This window comes from Trichosurus vulpecula, chromosome 4 (genome assembly GCF_011100635.1).
Source record: "Trichosurus vulpecula isolate mTriVul1 chromosome 4, mTriVul1.pri, whole genome shotgun sequence".
In the NCBI taxonomy this organism is placed as follows: domain Eukaryota; kingdom Metazoa; phylum Chordata; class Mammalia; order Diprotodontia; family Phalangeridae; genus Trichosurus; species Trichosurus vulpecula.
The window spans coordinates 281,525,540-281,543,337 of NC_050576.1; the positions used below are offsets into that span (position 1 = coordinate 281,525,540).

General features: G+C 48.0%; 1 protein-coding gene across 3 annotated transcripts; it reads right to left on the minus strand.

The window, feature by feature from the left end:
* Window positions 1–77: 77 nt before the first annotated feature.
* Window positions 78–17,743, minus strand: STK36 (serine/threonine kinase 36). Of its 3 annotated transcripts, none has more exons than XM_036755310.1 (26): window positions 17,623–17,743; window positions 16,925–17,065; window positions 16,711–16,788; window positions 16,067–16,197; window positions 15,462–15,711; window positions 14,215–14,308; window positions 13,840–14,009; window positions 13,448–13,635; window positions 12,754–12,847; window positions 12,510–12,653; window positions 12,054–12,233; window positions 11,536–11,633; window positions 10,663–10,768; window positions 9,710–9,857; window positions 9,468–9,595; window positions 8,833–8,937; window positions 8,407–8,505; window positions 8,214–8,302; window positions 6,797–6,860; window positions 6,199–6,309; window positions 5,072–5,146; window positions 4,640–4,811; window positions 3,791–3,938; window positions 3,405–3,552; window positions 1,721–2,464; window positions 78–875 (listed from the first exon to the last, which is right to left on the minus strand). In XM_036755310.1, exons 1-26 carry the CDS (start codon window positions 17,707–17,709, stop codon window positions 726–728), a joined length of 3,942 nt encoding a protein of 1,313 aa, XP_036611205.1. In that variant the 5' UTR covers window positions 17,710–17,743; the 3' UTR covers window positions 78–725. The 3 variants fall into 3 exon arrangements, with proteins under 3 accessions (XP_036611205.1, XP_036611204.1, XP_036611203.1); XM_036755309.1 differs by having other exon boundaries at window positions 11,536–11,630; window positions 12,754–12,862; window positions 17,623–17,724; XM_036755308.1 differs by having other exon boundaries at window positions 12,754–12,862; window positions 17,623–17,724.
* Between the last annotated feature and the right edge of the window lie 55 nt (window positions 17,744–17,798).

The window sequence follows — 17,798 nt, forward strand, 5'->3', positions numbered from 1 at the left end:
GTGCTAGTTAATTGTATTTTTTGAAAAACCAGAGAGAGAAATATGAACTCAGGAAAACTTAAGGAATTTCATAGGAGGGATGAGAAGCACTTTTTTATTAAAAGACTTTACAAACAAGGCTACAAAAAATTGATATAATACCCCTCAACCGTAGATGGAAACTTGAATACAAAACAGGGGCTGGGTGTCAGAGTGGAAAGTGGAAACTCTAAGATGGCCCCCAAGGACCGGGAGACACACAGGTTTTTATAAACATGCCCCAATAAACCCTGCTCCCAGCTCATGACGTGGGATCTGGCACACCAAAAGCAGAACCCTATTGGAGCTAGCATGAAGACCCTCCAAAAGAGAGATGAGTTTGGAGCTCCAATTAGAAGGTGGGTTCCCTTGAGTCCATGAAATTAGCTCTTGGGATTAAAGGTACTTTACTGGGGAGAATATATCCAAGATATGGAAAAGAAGTAAGTGTTCTGTGGAAGCAACAGAGCTGCCAAGATTGGAAGAAGCATGGAGCCTAAGAAGTCTGATTTTGTCCTGAGAAGGTAGAAATCTCCCTGTGGCTTAAGGAAGATAAGACTTTTCTCATTGGGATCACTGTAGATCTGTGATCATCAAAGGCCCATATCTCCCTCTTCTGGCCTCTTGGTAAATTGGTGGTTTGTGGGAAGGGAAGGATCTCATAGGTGTGTGAAGAGGCAGGTGGCTTGGGCCCCAGGATTTCAGGCTCAGGTGCTGTGAGCTGGTCTCAGGAGGTGGATGAGTTTCTTGCAGTGCCTGGCAGAAGAAGGTCGAGGACTATCACTGCCGAGAGGAGGGAGTAGGCCGGACGAAGAGAGTGATGCTAATTTCTCACCGGCATCCAAGGACACCAACGCCTACAAGTAGAACAGACAGAAAGAACAAGCTGTCAGGTAGCACCACCTCTAGCTGGCCTTCATAGCAACCCTTCCTTTTTCTCTATCCCTGCTTTGTTGTTTTACTGGTGACTCTGGAATGTCAGGATGATGCCTCACTCCCCTGAAAGGTGGGTTGGGCCCTACACTCCTACTCCTCCATCACAGATAGAATGGAACATCTTAACTGAGAGACCAATCAAGGAAGCCTGATTACTCATGTAATGTCACTGCAGCTGTGCCTGGTGACATAACAAAGATGGGGGTTGCTTGGCAAATCTTGGCTCACTCTGGTGCGTTCTATCCCATAAATGGAGATACGGAATGGGTCCTTAAGGAATGGCGAGGCTTGGAAGAGGAGGAAGAACTCTAGAGTTTGAATTCATTCTTAAGAGGCCAGGAGGGAAGAGGGACCTGTTCTCCCTTGTGCTATAAAATAGAGACACTGAGGCACTAAAGTAGTTATACTTTCTCCACAAGTTAAAAAGGAGAGCCAGCAGTGGCAGTGACCCAGTGTGCTGCTTTATGCCCCAGTGTGCTGCTTTATGCCCCAAGTTCTCCCTGACTTCCATGCCCGAGATGCATCTCTACCTAATGTTCTCACTTTCTAGGACTCTTCCCTCCCTCAGGGCAAGAGACAGAAGAGAAGACTGTGAAGCTGCATTTTCTTGTCAATTCCTTCCTGATCTGTAGCCTTATTTTTGTTTTTCTATAGCCAAGCACAAGCTAGGTTTCCAGACCTAGATTTCCCTTCCCAGTGGCTGTTTGTGAGGTCATATGGCCAACACAGGAGTTGAGTTTTCACTGACGGGTCCCTGAGGACACACCTGGTGGATGCAGGGCTCTTGTCTGAGGCTTCGAAGAGCAATGAGAGCGGCTTCTCTCACTGTGGGCTGAGGATCTCCACAAGCAGTTTCCAGGAGTCGATGGGGCACCTGACACCGAAGCAGTTCCTCCCCTAGCCCTTCAGGGCCCAGGTTGCCCAAAGCAGAAGCCGCATTACGCCGGGTCCCAGTCTGAGGATCACCTAGCAGCTGTGTTACCCTGGGCACTGCAGGCACTAGAGCTGGTGCCAGGGGCCCAGCCTGGTAGGCTGCATTTCCAACAGCAAAGCTGGCACTACGGCGAACAGCAGGGTCCTTGTCCTTCAGCCCAACCAAAAGCAAACTTAGCAGTCCTGCCTGGCTCTGGAGGGCCCCCCGAAGGGCAGTGCTGTGATGTAGCAAGTGGCCCAAGAGGCCATAGGCTCGGGCACGGACTGGATTCTCCGGGTGGCCCAGGAGGCAGCGCAAGGGCCAGTAGGACTCATCAGGCCCAGCTAAGAGGTCCTGGAGGAAAAGCAAGTGAGTGGGAGGCCAGACTCTGGCTGCATGGGCTAAGAGAGAAAGGATGTCAGAGGTCAGAAGGGGCTGGTCACCCAGCAAGGCGGCTGACAGGAAGGTGATGGTGTTAGGTGAGGAGGTCACAGCAGCTACAAACTGGTTGAGGGTGGTAGAATCTGTGAGGGCCAGTCGGGTGAGAAGGCTGACAGGCAGTTCAGCCTGTGGTAGCAGGAGATAGCGGCAACAGACCTGGGAGAATAAAGGTGAGCAGATGAGACAAGCAATGGGTGTCCTTGAATCTCTCAGGACAAGGAGCCAAGTCCTGGGGAAGAGCCAGAGAAGAGGAAGTTCAGCATATCACAGCCTCCATTCCACAAACAAGGAACACAGATGGACAACCCTCCCAGAGGCCACACCCTATTCAATCCATCTCCCTGAGGAACTCCTAATCAAAGAAGGGAGAGGACCTAAAAGGGATGTGAGACCTAACGTGCCCCACAGGGATGGAACATTGCATCTGTTTTCATGCTTTTTCAATGTATTGGCTGGTTTTTGCTGACAATTTTTTTCTTTAAAAAAAATCTTTAAAAATTTTATTTGCTATATGGGATGGCTCTGAAAAGGGGAAGGGATTTGGGGAATGTAAAAACAAGATATCAATATAATTTTTCAAAATGATATCAAGGAGATTCCTGGCCAAAGGTCCAACCTGGGGAAATGCTCCCTTTGCACTTTTAGCAGGGCTTGGATATGGAGTTGATGGGGAAGAGAAGGCACAGACTAACTCCCCACCAGTGGTCTGCATCCCAGCCTGAGCACCAACACCAACTCCTCTTTGACCTCCCTTCCCTTTGCCAGGCCTGGTCAGACACTGTCTTTGGCCTTAAAGGGTGAGATTACAATAGAAAACACAGAAACAATTATGAATAACTAGTAGCTTTTGATGGGAGGTTGCTGGAGTGAATGCCCCTACTAGAACCAGGTGAATTGACTGAAAATGATCTCTGCAAGACAGTTCTGAACTAGGGAAGAGACAGGACTTAGAGGAAGGCAGAAGTAATCAAATCCTGTCCCATGGTTGGTGAGGAGATACGTTTTGTTGCAGCCCGCCTCAGTCTTCTTACAGCAATCTTTCATAGAAAATACGTCCCCTGCCAGCTCCTCCAAGGTTGAAGCACCGCCCACACACCTGCAGCAGATGGGCTGGCACTTCTGAATCCCTGAGGTCTGCCAGAATACTTAGAAGAATGTCAACATCTACATCCATGGCGAAAGGGAAGCAGAGAAGTTGGCAGACAGGGAGCACCACAGCCGGAAGCAGCTCAGACCCATGTTGTCTAGGGAGTGCAGATAGAGCAAATACTCTTGGTCCCTCTCACCCACTACTTGGCACCATGTCCTCCCAGTTCCCAGACCACTGACTGGCTCCTCCCATTGGACTGCATCCCCTCTCACTAGGGCTCTGGTCGAGCTCCCCAACCCCAGCTCCTCGTCTCCCACATCCCCCAGGCATCTGGTTCTTCTCTTTCAATAGCCCCATTCTTGGCCCTTCCACCAGCTAAATTCCACACTCACGCCTGTCCGAGCTGCTGCAGGAAGCTAGGGGACAGCAGGTGCTTCAGAGTGGACATCAGGATGCTGCCATGCTGAATCAAGTGGGACAGGCAAAGGTGGGGCTCCTGGGTGAAGACTGCCAGGGCAAGATTGAGCACAGCAGTAATGCCTGTGAACACAAAGTGTGGGAGGGTGGGGAAACAGCCCATGAGGGCGAGGAAGAGAACCGAGTTACACCTCTGCCCGATGACTCCTGTGGCCAAGGGCTTCTCACAGGCTCACGGAACCATAGTGCTAGTATTGGGAGAGACCCAAGAGGTCATTTAGTGCAATCCCTGCTCAGCCAAGGTGGTGAAGGGACTCACCCAAGAGGGAGGATGTCCTTTGACTCCAGATTCAGAGTTCCCTCCGCTGCACTACACCACCTCTACTCCCTGAATAACTAGGAAGGTAATTCTACAGCAGCTCTATCCCTGGTCCTACCACCCTTTCTTTCCCTTGAAATACCCTGGTGGCATTAGCAACAGGAGTCACCTTTGCCTACCAAGATATTCGAAGTAGCAAACAGGATGCGTCATAGGTTGTTGGATGCAGTGCTAGAAGGGATCTCAGAGGCCATCTAGTGCAACCCCTTCATTTTACAGATAGGGAAACAGAGGCCTTGGGACATTAAGGTCACAGTCAGCTGACCCCAAACCAGGGGTGAACCAAACTGGCCTTAAAATGGGGATGACACAAAGGCTGGGACTGGACAGGAACCGAGGGAGGGCTAGGGCCATTGGATGTCAAAGGTTGGAAGTCAAAAGAGCCCACACCCCACTGACCTTGGAGAAGTCAACGAATGAGACATAAAAACTCTGGGAATTCTACCTTGGGGAGAGATGAGAGTCCATTCAGGCTCTGGGATGGGTTGGCTAGGTAGGGACATCTCATCCTCTGAGGTGGGTACCGCCTTAGGCAGTCTCAGTGTCATGAAGAATCGGTGCCACAAAATGGTCCACAGTTCTGAGGTGGCCACATCCTGCACTATCTCAGCCCCACCCTGAGAGAGAAAGCATCCAGGTGATGGCTGGGGCTCAGGTGCCAAGCTCCCAGCTATTCTTCCCTGCCCCTGATGTAGAGGGAAAAGGCACCCTAAAAACCATCCCCAATTCTTCACGGTGTCCAAACTGGCTTAGTTCTCTAGGCAGGCATGGCAAATTAAAAAGAGAGGGAAAGCTGAAATTCTTCTTGTGTCCTAGACAGCAGGGTGGCCTAGTTCCCTTGTCCCTATTTCCTGCGTGTCCTGGGTTGCACAGATACCTGAGTGATGAGCTGCAGAAGAAGAAACAAGAGGCCATCATAGAATCCAGAACCACCAGGTGGAGTACAACGCAACTGTAAGAAAGGAGGGAAGAAGGTCAAGTGTGGACAGAAGCTACACCCCCTCATTGTGGCCTGTCTACCGGAGTGGAACATTTATATCTCATCCTTGATTCCATAAGAAATCTCACACTATACATAATACTTTCCTTTAAAAAATAATTATTGATTTTGTTTTTAACACAACAGATATTTCCCAACAAACACCTAAAAAGTATGTTCCCCCAAATATTTATCAAGTCTTAACAGAAAGGAGTGTAACCTCTAGCTTAGTTGGCTTGGTGCTAACAGTGACCACCTTAGGGCCGACTATGTGTCTCTCGACGAGGGCATTTTGCCACTGACTAGTCAAAGCAAGGGTCAAAATCAGAACCAAATGAGAGGAAATGAGAAGTCCCTCCATGAAATCACAGTAGTTTCAACCTAACCTATTAAAGGAACTACTGGCACACACAAAAAGGGAAATAGGAAAAAGCAAAGATATTGACTTCTGTTATCACTGTTTTCTATGGAAATGTAACTGATGGAAAGCAGTCACCATGAGAAGGCTGAAATGCTTGTTTTCTTTTAGCTAAGAGGCGAAATGAAGCAACTGAGTGCAATGAAGTATTAACACTGATTACACAAAGTGAGAGGGACGTGAGAAACCCTGGAATCTAAAATAAAAGGAAAAGGAAAAGGCCCTGAGCTTGTCCATCCTTGGGAAGGCGATGGGATTGAGTGTGGGCTCTGAAGAGTTAACAGAGACAGTGACCATTCTCCATCTCCACAGGGAACAGAATGGGAGAGGGTGGGTGGCAGGAGTGATGAAGTTCCAACACCAGGAATAATTTTTCAACAGTGACCGGGATCTAGAGCAGGAGACTAGGAAAGAGACCCTGGCCTCTCTGGGTGGGGAGGAGTCATTTTGTTCCTCCAGAGGTCATCTTCTTGCTTCCAGACTGCCAGATGGACAGTTGTGTGAGAACATGTTGGTCTAGGTCTGGTGGCATTGAAGTCTATCCTACTGAGCTCAAAGATCCAAACAGTATAAGATAAAGTTACAGCTTCCCCTGAGAGCCTCTTACCTCTGCAGGAGCCGACAAGGCATGTGCTGCTGCAGCTATCCACTCCTTGGGCTGGAGGTTGAAGGCCACACCCTGCTGGCTGAGTTGTGACAGCAGACCAGCCACTGCACTCTGAGAAGAAGACCAAGGGGGTAAAAGGAGAAGGAGAGGCCCTAGGAAGCAAGGCGGTGCAGTGGATAGAGCACTGGACCTGGACTCAGGAAGACAAACTCAAATATGGCCTCAGACACTTCCTAGCTGTGTGACCTTGGGCAAGTCACTGGATCTGTCTGCCTCAGTTTTCTGTAAAATGGGGATAATAATAGCATCTACCTCACAGAGTTGTTATGAGGATCAAATGAGATATTGGTAATGTGCTTTGCAAGCCTTTTAAGTGCTGTATCCAATGTAATCCAGTCTGATGAACATTCAGACCATGTGCTTAATAGAAACACTTCTATAAATGCATGAATGCTAGCTATTAGGATGTGAATGGCCGTGGGGTCAGATGAGGAGAGGAACAGCAGACTCTCCTCCAGAAACAGCTAAAACTGGGATAGTTGTTCCATCTCTCCTACAGCTTCATGAGGGGTATAGGAAGGAGCTAGATTAGACTTACCACAAGAGAGACAACAGGTGAATGGACAAAAAGAACAGCAAGCTCATTCCCTATCTTCTTCACCCTGGAAGAAGAGGATATAGAAAAGGACACAACAGGATTATTATGGATTACATAAAGGAGGAACCAAGACTTTTCCCTGGTCCTGATGAAATTCTCCATTTGTACTTTCCACTCATTTTTTTTACATTTTTTTCATTTTGAGTTCCAAATTCTCTCCCTCCTTCAGCCCCTCCCTCATCTACTGAGAAGACAAGCAATGATACCATTATACATATGAAGTCACACAAAATAAATTTCCTTATTAGTCATATTTTAAAAAGCAATAAAAAGCAAGAAACATCAAAAAAGTAAAAAAAGTATGCTTCGATCAGTTCTCTCTCTCTGGAGGCAGATAGTGCTTTTCATCATGGGTCCTTTGGAATTGTCTTGGTTCATTGTATTGATGAGAACAGGTAAGTCATTCAGAGTCATTCATTGTACAATATTCTTGTTGCTGTGTACAGTGTTCTCCTAGTTCTGCTCATTTCACTTCGCATCAGTTCTTGTAAGTCTTTCCAGATTTTTCTAAAACCATCCTGTTCATCATGTCTTACGGTATGATAATATTCCATCATAATCATATACAATAACTTGTTCAACCATTCCCTAATTGATGGGCATCCTCTCAATTTCCAATTCTTTGCCACCACAAAAAGAAATGCTCTAAATATATAATTTTTTACATATAGGTCCTTTCCCTTTTTTTTTAATCTCCTTGGGATACAGACCTAGTAGTAGTATTGCTGGATCAAAGGGTATGCACAGTTTTATTGCCCTTAGGGCGTAGTTCCAAATTGTTCTCCAGAATGGTTGGACTATCCACAGCTCCACTAACAGTGCATTAATGTCCCTATTTTTCCACATCCCCTCCAGCATCTTTCATTTTCCTTTTCTGTCATGTTAGCCAATCTGAGAGGTGGGGGGATGGTACCTCAGAGATGTTTTAATTTATAATTCTCTAATTATTAGTGATTTTTTTCATAGGAGTATTGGTAGCTTTGATTTTTTTCTTCTGAAAATTGCTTGTTCATACCATTTATCAATTAGAGAATGGCTCTTATTTTTATAAATTTAGCTTGGTTCCTTATATATTTGAGGCCATTGACTTCTAAGACAGGGTTGATAAGTGCTAAGAGTCACTCCACTCATACTATGGAAAAGAAGTACTGGCAGCCTCTGTTCCATGCCCTTCTCATTGTTGGGGGATGAAGAGCCCATGTCATAAACCCCATAAACTCCTGGGCATGAAGGTCTCTATGCTAACGCTGCTCACCATGACAGAGCTGGGCAGGAGGGTCTCCATGCTTACGCTGCTCACTATGGCAGAGCTGGGCAGGAGGGTCTCTCAGATTAAACTCCACATACTATAACTTACCCAGGAGGTAAGACCTGAAGCCGGAGGACCAAGAGGGAAAGGAGGTGAAGTGTAGCCTCAGCAGCCTCTTCTGGATCCATCACATCTACCTGCAAAAGAGAGCAGCAACTCAGAACAACCTCCTACATCAAGAAGCCTAGGCTCCCAAGGGGACAGCAGGACTTTGGTGCCCTCCCATCTTGGTGCCACCTACCTTACCCTGCACCAGCAAAAGTAGTGACTCTAAGGCCAAGGGCTCTTGGTCTAAACGCCTGCAGAGATTTTCACTGATGTGACAACAGGCATATAGCACCTAGAGAGATAACGCATTGCATACAAAAAAAGAGGACACGTAAGCCAAAGAATCAACCAGTCCTACCCTCTTCTACCTGTTCCATCTTCCAGGCTCCTAGTATTGGCCCCACAGCTGACAGTATAGGCTCATGTGGGAAGTATGCTGGGAGGGTGGGGGGAGTGTGGGGGCGGATAGAGGAATTCTATTTAAGGTCCAGTAGAGGATATCTGTTTGGCAAACACATTTTAAAATAGGATTCCTTTAAGGATTTGTTTTTCATATGGGTCTCAGGTGGTATTGTAATGGGACTAGGCAATTTTCAATAGTAGAGAAGCTGGCCAATACCTTAAGCAGGTGCAGGGAAAGGGTGGGATGCTGCAGGCTGGAGAAAAGGTATGGCCGGAGCTGACTGCTGTCTTCTGTCAACTGATCTGCCAAATACTTGGAGACCTGAAGGTGACATTGCCACCCTTAGCTTGAACTCCGTACCTTATGTACACAAGCACACTCACCTGGATCCACATCTGCTTTAGCCCCTCTTCTCTCTCCCAGCACCGTACTTCACCAGATATAGGAAGCTGAAGACCACAACCCAGTTCTTCCCCACCCAAGGATGGGCCATAGGGGAAGGTGCCACTGACAAGATGGGAGAAAAAAAGCCCAACATGGAGCATGTACTCTGAAGCCCCAGGGAAATAAATCATTTGGGAGCTCTATGAGCCTATGTGGCTTACAGGATAAGAGCTATCACTGAACTCTGGCCACTTTGAATCTCCCCTCTCAGCTGGTCGAAGATAACTGGGCTAAGTGGAATCCTGAAGAATCAATGTCTCATGTCCCACAGATGGCTCCATAGCAAAGGCATTAAGTGAGCCTGAGGACCCAGTCCAAGGTAGGTGGGGGAGGTTGGTGCCAGAACTCTTGGGGAGTTGGACCAGGGCCCTCCATTAGGGAGGCAAGGCGACAACCAAAGCTCCCACCTGTTCTTTGGCCTCCCAGCAGCCAGGCAGTCCCACTGGGAGAGTGCAGATGGCAGCAAGTGCTGTTGCAAAAGCCCTGGGCAGATCTTCATCCTGCTCCCTCAGTGGCTGGCTAACTTGTGGAGCACCTTCAGAAGTCAGAGAAAGAAAAGTACAGAGGGGCTGGCACACTCATCCCCCAGAGACTGGTAGAAGTGGCAAGCTGGATGGAAAAGTGACCATCCCCCACTCCCTCTGGTTACCTGGTGGCGTGTGAAGGAGTTGTGGGAGTGCCATCCCATGAAGGAGGCCATCCAGCACAGGCCTGTGAGTGGTCAAAAGGCTGGAGTAGAAGGACTCGGAGATGGCGAGGCTGCTGCCGTCCATGGTCTTGCACAGATCGGTGAAGCACTGGAGGAAAGGAGAGTTGGCCTAGTTTTAGAGGAGTCCCATTTAAAGTAGCTGATTAATACCAGGCATTGCTGACCCAGATCACAAAATGCTGTCTGTGGGGATCCCAGCTGTGCAGTCCCTCCTGCCCAGGCGACAATGGGTGCTGATGACTAAGAGGCCAGAGCATAAGTCACACTGCAGACATCATGCTACCAGCAAAGAGACAGCACTGAGTTTGGGGCCTTCAGCACCTGTCCCTGGGACAAAAAAGCCAGATCTGGTCAGGGGGAAGAAAAGAAGTTTACAATGGAAAAACTGAATGGATATTGAAAAGTTCAAATGTTTGTTTTCTTATAACAGACATCATTAAAGTTATTTATATGACTTGTAATTTATCACATTTTAATAATGCAGGTTCTTACAAAAGAAGGCAGGCCATAGATACCACAGATAACAGACTGTCAAGGCTCTCACTTGACTCTGGTTCCAAGTTTTCAAGACTCTAGCAAGCTTCAATTTACAGCAAGAGAATTTAGGTTATACATGAAGAAGTGTTAGACTTTCAGGCACGAGAGATTCACAAGGAAGCCCTGGCACCTCCTTCCTTGTGATCTTTAAGAAGAGCTTCCTAGCTAGGATCATTTGAATAAAGAGCTAGCTAGAGAAAAGAAAATTATTTAGATACCCCTTTGAAGTATCTTCTGCTAGAAGAAGGAATTTTGGGTCGGATCTTATATAGCCAAAAAGAAACAGAGTTGAAAAAACCTCAAAGAGGACTGGGCAGGAGAGCAGAAAATGATAATAGTCCAGGGGGCAAGATTACCATGAGACTATCCCTCCGCAGGGTCTGCTCAGCATCATCAGGCTGGGCCAGCAGCTTTCCCAAAAGGTTCAGGAAAAGGTTGGCTGCCTCCTGAAATACCTGGAGGCTAGAAGAAATAAGCCTCAGTTACCTGAGGGCAGCGTCTGTCGTCATCCTGAGGGCACTGGAGGCTCCAGTCCTCCCATGTACCTTCTACCCATTTCTCTCAAGCTACCACACATCTTGTTTCCCCAGGATTCCCTAATAAGGAGTTAGAAAAGACATCCCCTCAGATGCTACAGGTAGTTCTGGAGGAAACCCTAGGATCATCCTGCTCTGGACACATTAATGTGTTCCTCTGCCCCCAACATAATAACAGCTAGAGGGCATACAGTGCATTAAGGTTTGCAAGGTACTTTACAATGATTATCTCACTGGATCCTCACAACCACCCTGGAAGTTAGATGCTATTATTATCCCATTTTATAGATGAGGAAACTGAGACAGACAGCAGCTAAGTGGCTTGCCCACGATCACCCAGCTAGTCAGTGCCTGTGGCTGGATCTGAACTCAGGTCTTCCTGACTCCAAGCCCAGCGCTCTTGCTCCACCCCATCTAGCGCTCTAGTTACTGGGAATCTCTAGGTGCTGTGATCTCTTTGGTACCGGCTGTGGTCTGCAAAGGTTTGGACAACAGTGGGGATTTCCAGCTGACATCCCAGAGATGTTGTGCACCAGATTCCTAAGTTTTCTGACAGCTGCCATGTCTTTCCCCGTGCTTTCTCCTACGGTTCCACTGGGGAGAGGCAGGGAGGGGAACCAAGCTGAAGGAGCAGTGAGAGTATGGAGGGAGCTCGATGCTTCTCACTTTTTCATCCCTATCCCTTCAACCTACCTGTCACCTGTTTGGCTCCTCTCCAGGTTGAAGCTGCTGGCAAAGTAGGCCTGGATTGTAGCTACCAGGTCCCTCAAGAAAATTCCACACCAGGGCTGCTGCCAGGGAAGAGAAGGATTAAAGTAGAGACAGAGAGTAGGAAGAAACAGACAGGCCTAGAGGGAGAGGGAGAGAGGACAGTTTCATAGGATTGTAGGCTGGAAGCTACATAGGACCTCAGAAATCATCTTCTCTCACACTCTCTCATTTTACAGAAAAGGAAACTGAGGGTCAGAGAAGGTAAAGACTTGCCCCAGGTCGTGAAGATAGTGTCAGAGCAGAGATTCAAACCCAGGTCCTCTGTGCTCTTTTCCATCCTATACCTTACTTGGCCAAAGACAGAGTAAGGGGTAGAAAAGAACATAAGGGCAGAGCAAGAGGCAGTCAGATGGAGAGCCAGGCCACGAGCACAGTCAAAGAAGGGGCCTGGGAGCAGAGGGCCTGGGCAGCTGATGGCCCTTCTCTGAGCCGGCATTCACCTGCTGGATGCTAACGTTGCTCTGACTGTGTCTGAGGAGGTTCAGCAGGAGGCCCGGCAGGCCGGCCTCCCGGCAGAAGGCATACAGCAGGGCTGAGTCACTGCAGGTATCCAGGAGGCTCTTTACGACCCGGAGGGCGGGAAGCAGGCGGGACGCCCCATCAAGGATGCCCTCTAGGACCTAGGAAATGTTGGGGGAAAACAGGTATTAGATCTGTAATAAAAGGAGGAAGGACTCCAAGTACCCCAAAGGAGAAATGGGGATAGACCAAAGAGTTACTCGTTTCCCTCAGACCTTTGAATCATAGGTGTGGAGCACTGGGGGTTGACCCAGATGGGGATCACATTTAGCCATACCCCCTCCTCCCCTCCAGCTCCCTCTCTTATCCATCCCTTCAGCTTCTCCTGGATCCTCTGTTGTCCTGCCCTGGCCTCTCCCAGCTGACCTGTACCTTACCTGACCGCCAGCCCCATGGAGCTGGTTCTGGACACGTTGGCAGAAGTCAGGGTTGCAGAGCAGGGTGAGGGGTGCTTTTAGCTGGAAGTCTGAAGGTGCTGTGGGCTCCAGCAGGCGCTGCCACTCACTGTCACTATCTGGCTCCTGGCCCAGGGAGAAGGGAAGGGGTGTGAAGGGAGCTGAGAGCCTGAGGGAGCACCAGACGGGGACTTCCCAGGCAAGGAGTCAGTGACCAGCATCTCACCTCAGTCTCCGAGGTCATGGCATTCATGTTTTCCTCAGCTTCTTGCTTTAGTTCTGGGGACTCCTGATCATATTCCTGAGGGACCTGGGGCTCCCTGTCAGGGAAGATGCTGAAGAAATTGAGTTCCAGTTCTGGGAGGCTCAGGGTACATGAACCATCCCCTCCCCCAAACTCCCAAATGGGAAGTGGAAAAGGTCATGTAAAGCTATGTATGTGGAAATGTCTTCTTGTAAGATCTGATCAAGATAAGAAATCATACCATAATGGAAGAGGTCCCCTCGAGCATAACCCTGCCAGCCTACCCACCCATCAACTCAAGCATTCTCTAGCATCTTGCATCTAAGGGTTTCAATGGATACACAGTTCTCCCTTCCACATTGCAACTTTGCTCATCATGGTTTCTATATATCAGGGGTCAGCACTAGAAATTAAATGGTAACTTTTAGGGAGTTTTGCAGAAGCCATAGTTGATACACAAAGGCCAGGAGACAACACAAAAAACACTTAACTGTAGTTAATTTTATAATGGAGATAATTTTCTTCCCTTCAATTGGGAATCCTGAACCACAAGAATTTCCTTTACAAGATTAGTCCTAAGAGCTGGTGACCACACTGTGCTTTGTCTGACCAGGGCCAAGCCCACTCTGGGTATCTGAACCGCTTCCCCTGTGTGTGGCCACACCTGCCTCCTTACCCTGTAGGAGGAGGAGGCTCACTTGCTCCCCATTCTGCCCACTCATTCTTGTCTTCTGGAGAAGGAGTTCTAGAGGAGTGGTCAAGATCCTGAGAAGTGGCTCTCAGTCTGGGCAACAAGGCTGTAACAGGAACCATCTTGCTTGCTTTGTCCACTTGCTCAGGGGAAACTTCAGGGTTTAGATGTTTCTATTGGGGGGCAAGGATTAGATCGCAAAGACTTGGTCACCACAGGATAACCTGGATCTTATCCTAAGACTTTTCCAAATTCTATAAGTTTTTATTCCTTCTCCAATTTCCCATCACTAGTCCAGTCACCTCTCTGGCCCTCTCTACCACAAATTACTTCCCTGCCCAAGAAAGTGACCTGGGTTTCACCTCTGTCCCAAATACCTTCTGCCTAGCTTCCTCAGCCATGCGCTTGCAGGCTTGGCGCAAAATACGGGACTGACCAGACTTGGGAGCCAGCCAGTGTGCCTGTTCTTCCTTTAGAACCTGAAGCTTAAGGGGTAGTCGGCTGGTGAATGGGGTTCCCACATCAGAAGCCATTGGTTCAGAGATCACTGCAGAGGGAAAGTTAGAGAGAATGCCATGTTGGAATTCAAGGAGAGCAAAATGGTGGCTAAAGCCCTAGCCTAAAAAGGTTTGAGGTAGACAGGGGTACAAAATCAAAGGGTTCCCTTCCAACTCTGAGATTCTGTGATCATTGAGTGATGGAATCCAGGGGATGGAGGCGAAACAAGATCCTGGAGATAGACTAGAACTCACCAGTGACTTGGCCAGCAATGAACGGATGGTACAGGAGCTCAGGCCAAGCCAGCCGCTGACAGGGATCCTTGGTGAGCAGACCCTGCAGGAAACTCTGCAGGGAAAGTACTCCATTACTCTTCCCTTCTGCCTTCAGCAGACCTCTCCCCAAACCAAGGAATACACCGTCCTCTCCTCTTGCTTGGAAGGCTATTCCCTTCTGATTCCTAGGATTTCTGGTTTCCTTTCAGGTGAAGGGCTACCTTCAATACGGGCATTTTTTTTCTGGCCACCCTACTGGCTGCTTGTGCCATCTCCTCCAAGGCTATTTCCTATCTGACTTAGACTTGTTTTGGGTGTACATATTTTCATTCCCATTATACATTCCCTGAGCACAGGGATGGTCTCACTTCTGTCTCTGCCTCACCGCACAAAGTGAGGGCTCAATAAATTCTAGACTGATTATTTCCTGAGAAGCTGGGCTGGTCTTGGTCACATCCCTGCCATCTGTTCTCAATGAACTTTGTTTCTGTTGTCAGAAGACAGAAAAGACCCCCTGGGTCTTGATATATGAATGTCAGGAGCCCAGGAAGTAGAAAGAGGAGCCTCGATTCTACCAGTCTCAGAAGAAATGAGCACCTGTGTATATACACATCGCTTCCCTTGTTGGAAGGTGAGCTTCCAGTTCCTTGAGGGCAGGGGTGCTTCTCTTCGGTCTTTATTTCCCCAGTACCTGGCACTCGTTACCGGACACAGTCAGCACTTGATAAATTCTCCATAACTGATCAATCAATTAATTGATTAAAGAAAATGATGGAGAGAAATTTCAACAGCACTGGCATTTCTACCAGTCAGGATCCTTGAAGGACACCCCCTACAGCTCATCTATTCCTACATTCAATTAATCAGCATGCAATTCTGGAGCAAAAGAGAGCAATTTAAAGTAAAATCAAAATGTTAGAGGCTGAAGTGAGGGCCAAAGTGGCCAAGGTGTAGATGGCAGCACACTGGTTTCCAAGTCACACTAAAAGCTCAGCCCCAGGACAGAAGCAGAGAGACCATCTCTGAGATAGTAACAACCCTCAGAACAGCACCTGCAGTTCCCATCCATATTCAACAGTCCTTCAATGACAAACGATATTTTTTTTCAAATTCTGCCACAAACCCGGAAGAGGGCATTGGGAAAGAGAAATGGATTTCCAGGAAAACACCCTTTGTCCCCTTGTCCTAGCTTCCCCCCTCCCCACCATCTTATCCACATTCCCCACCTTAAACCTTTGGCTTATTGTTGGAGGCCATCGCACTGGGTCCTTTAAGATGAGGCTAACGAGCTGGAAGATGCTGGTAGTGTAGAAAGGTGGTGTACCCACAGCCAGTTCATAAAGGATGCAGCCCACTGACCACAAGTCAGCAGTGTGGTCATATGGGCGCTCCTCCACCAGCTCTGGGGACATGTACAGTGGTGTGCCTTTGATGGATGTCAATACCATTGTATTTGTACTCATGGCACGGGCAAAACTGGAAGAGAGAGAGTGGGGGAAGGGGAGGGAAGGGGGTTAATGGCATAAGGTGAGAAGTTATACAAAAAAAATTCAAATCTGGTTTCATACATACCCATTACAAACCAGACCAAGAAAATGTCTGTAACCCTAACCCTTTCTCACTCCCATTCAGCCAAATTGTTCTCCCAATCTAGCTAAAGAGAATCTCCCTCAATTTGGCTCTTTAGGGTCCAGAAGAATCCCTCCTCCCACCACCCCCAGTCCTGAAACTAGTTTCTCAAATCAAACCCTTTATCTAGTCTAGCCTAGCCATCCATTGAGGACCCTGTCTTCCTCCCCCAGAGTAGCAATAGGGTGTCTGGGATCCCCACCCAAAGTCACAGAGCTTGATGCCACCACCCTTGGCTAGAAGAATATTCTGGGGCTTCATGTCACGATGCAGGATACGGTGGGAGTGCAGATAATATAGGGCTGACACCAACTGAGCTGCGATGGCCTGAACCTAAAGATTGACCAGTCAGGAAGAAGAAAAGAAACAAGAAAAGGGAAGAAGCCAATCTGAGCAATGCTACTGCTACTCCAAATGGCTAGGCCGAGGGGCTCCTTTACCAGCTTTCTCAAACCTATATTTTCTGTTCCCCTTGAAGCTCCCTCACTCCCCAGGAGCCTAGCTCTGCTAAGATCCCTTACTGCATAGGTTCCCGGGACAATATTCACTAAGCCAGATCACAGAGAAACTCAGGAATTAGAAGGGTTAAAGATGAAAACTCAGGCAAGTCATAGTCCTAGCAACCTGGAGGTGATAGGGTAGGAATTCCACCTGACTCTTCCCTCTCAGTCTTCTTAAGACATCAGCAACTCCCTCCAGACCAGCATGTCTCTAAGGATACTTAAGATACTATAACTGCTTTCAACCCTCCAAATGTTAGATTCTCAGTGCTCCTAACCCTGTCTACTAGTCCTGACCAGTAGGGAGGCTAGGCAGAAGAGAAAGGTACTAACTAATCAGGGATACCTGGTCCTCAGGCAGCTTTCCATCATCTTCTAAGATCTGAAAGAGCTCCCCTTCAGCATAGTCTGTTACTACTACTACCTGCAGGGAGAACATAAATACAAGTTATTTCAAGTCATCAAGAGATGTGAAAATTCTCCCCTATATAACAGATCCTGGGACCCCCCCCCCACCACGGCAGGGTTTGGAGGTGAGGAAAGGACTAACCTTCACTTACCTCCTTGTCCGTTTCAAAGCTGTCAAGCATCTGCACAATGTTGGGATGCCTCAGACCCCGCATGATTTCAATTTCCCGTTGTAGGTTTCTCAGTTCCTTTTCTGAGCGTCCCAGCTTTGGAATGAACTTCAGAGCCACCACCTTCCCAAGGCAAGGGGAGAGGAATTCAGGGCCTTCCCTGAAGGAAGCTTTTCACTTCATTTTTGCCTTGTGTGGCTCTTTCTTCAATATCACCTTCAGTACTCCAAAATCCAACTTTTATGCCAGTTTCCTGCCTTCCTTCTCTCCACAATCCCATGGGCTTTAGCCAGGCTTCCCTAAACCCACTCCTCAAAAGGCAATATCTCCCTGAAACAAGCCTCCTGATTGCTCTGTGCCCACCCTGGGGTCATAAAGATAAGATTGTCCAGCAATTGTTCAAGTCTTAGCAGAAGTTAGTTGGAGGATGGAGGGAGAGGAAGAAGGGAAGGAGAAAGAGAAGAAAGAGAAGTGACATTGGCATCTCTTTCTATCCTGCGTCTCTGAGCTCTACTAAAAACTCTCAGGAAGATGACTTCTCCCATTGAAGACCAAGACCCAACAAAAAGGGATGCTGAGAGATCCTTAGATAATCCAGGCCAAATTTTGGTCCCCCTAACTAGTCCAGATTCTCTGTTTTCTTCCTTTCAGAAAACAGCCCCTCCCTCTCTCCCAAGTACCTGGGCACTGTATTTTTTCCGACCCTTGTACACTCTTCCAAAGGAGCCCTCGCCAATCATTTCTAGCACATGGTACTTCTCCATCATCAAGGCTCCAGGATCTCTGAGTCTAGGGGAGAAAGAACGGATTAAGGTACGTGGCACCTATGGCAATTCCACATAATTGGGAATCTGGG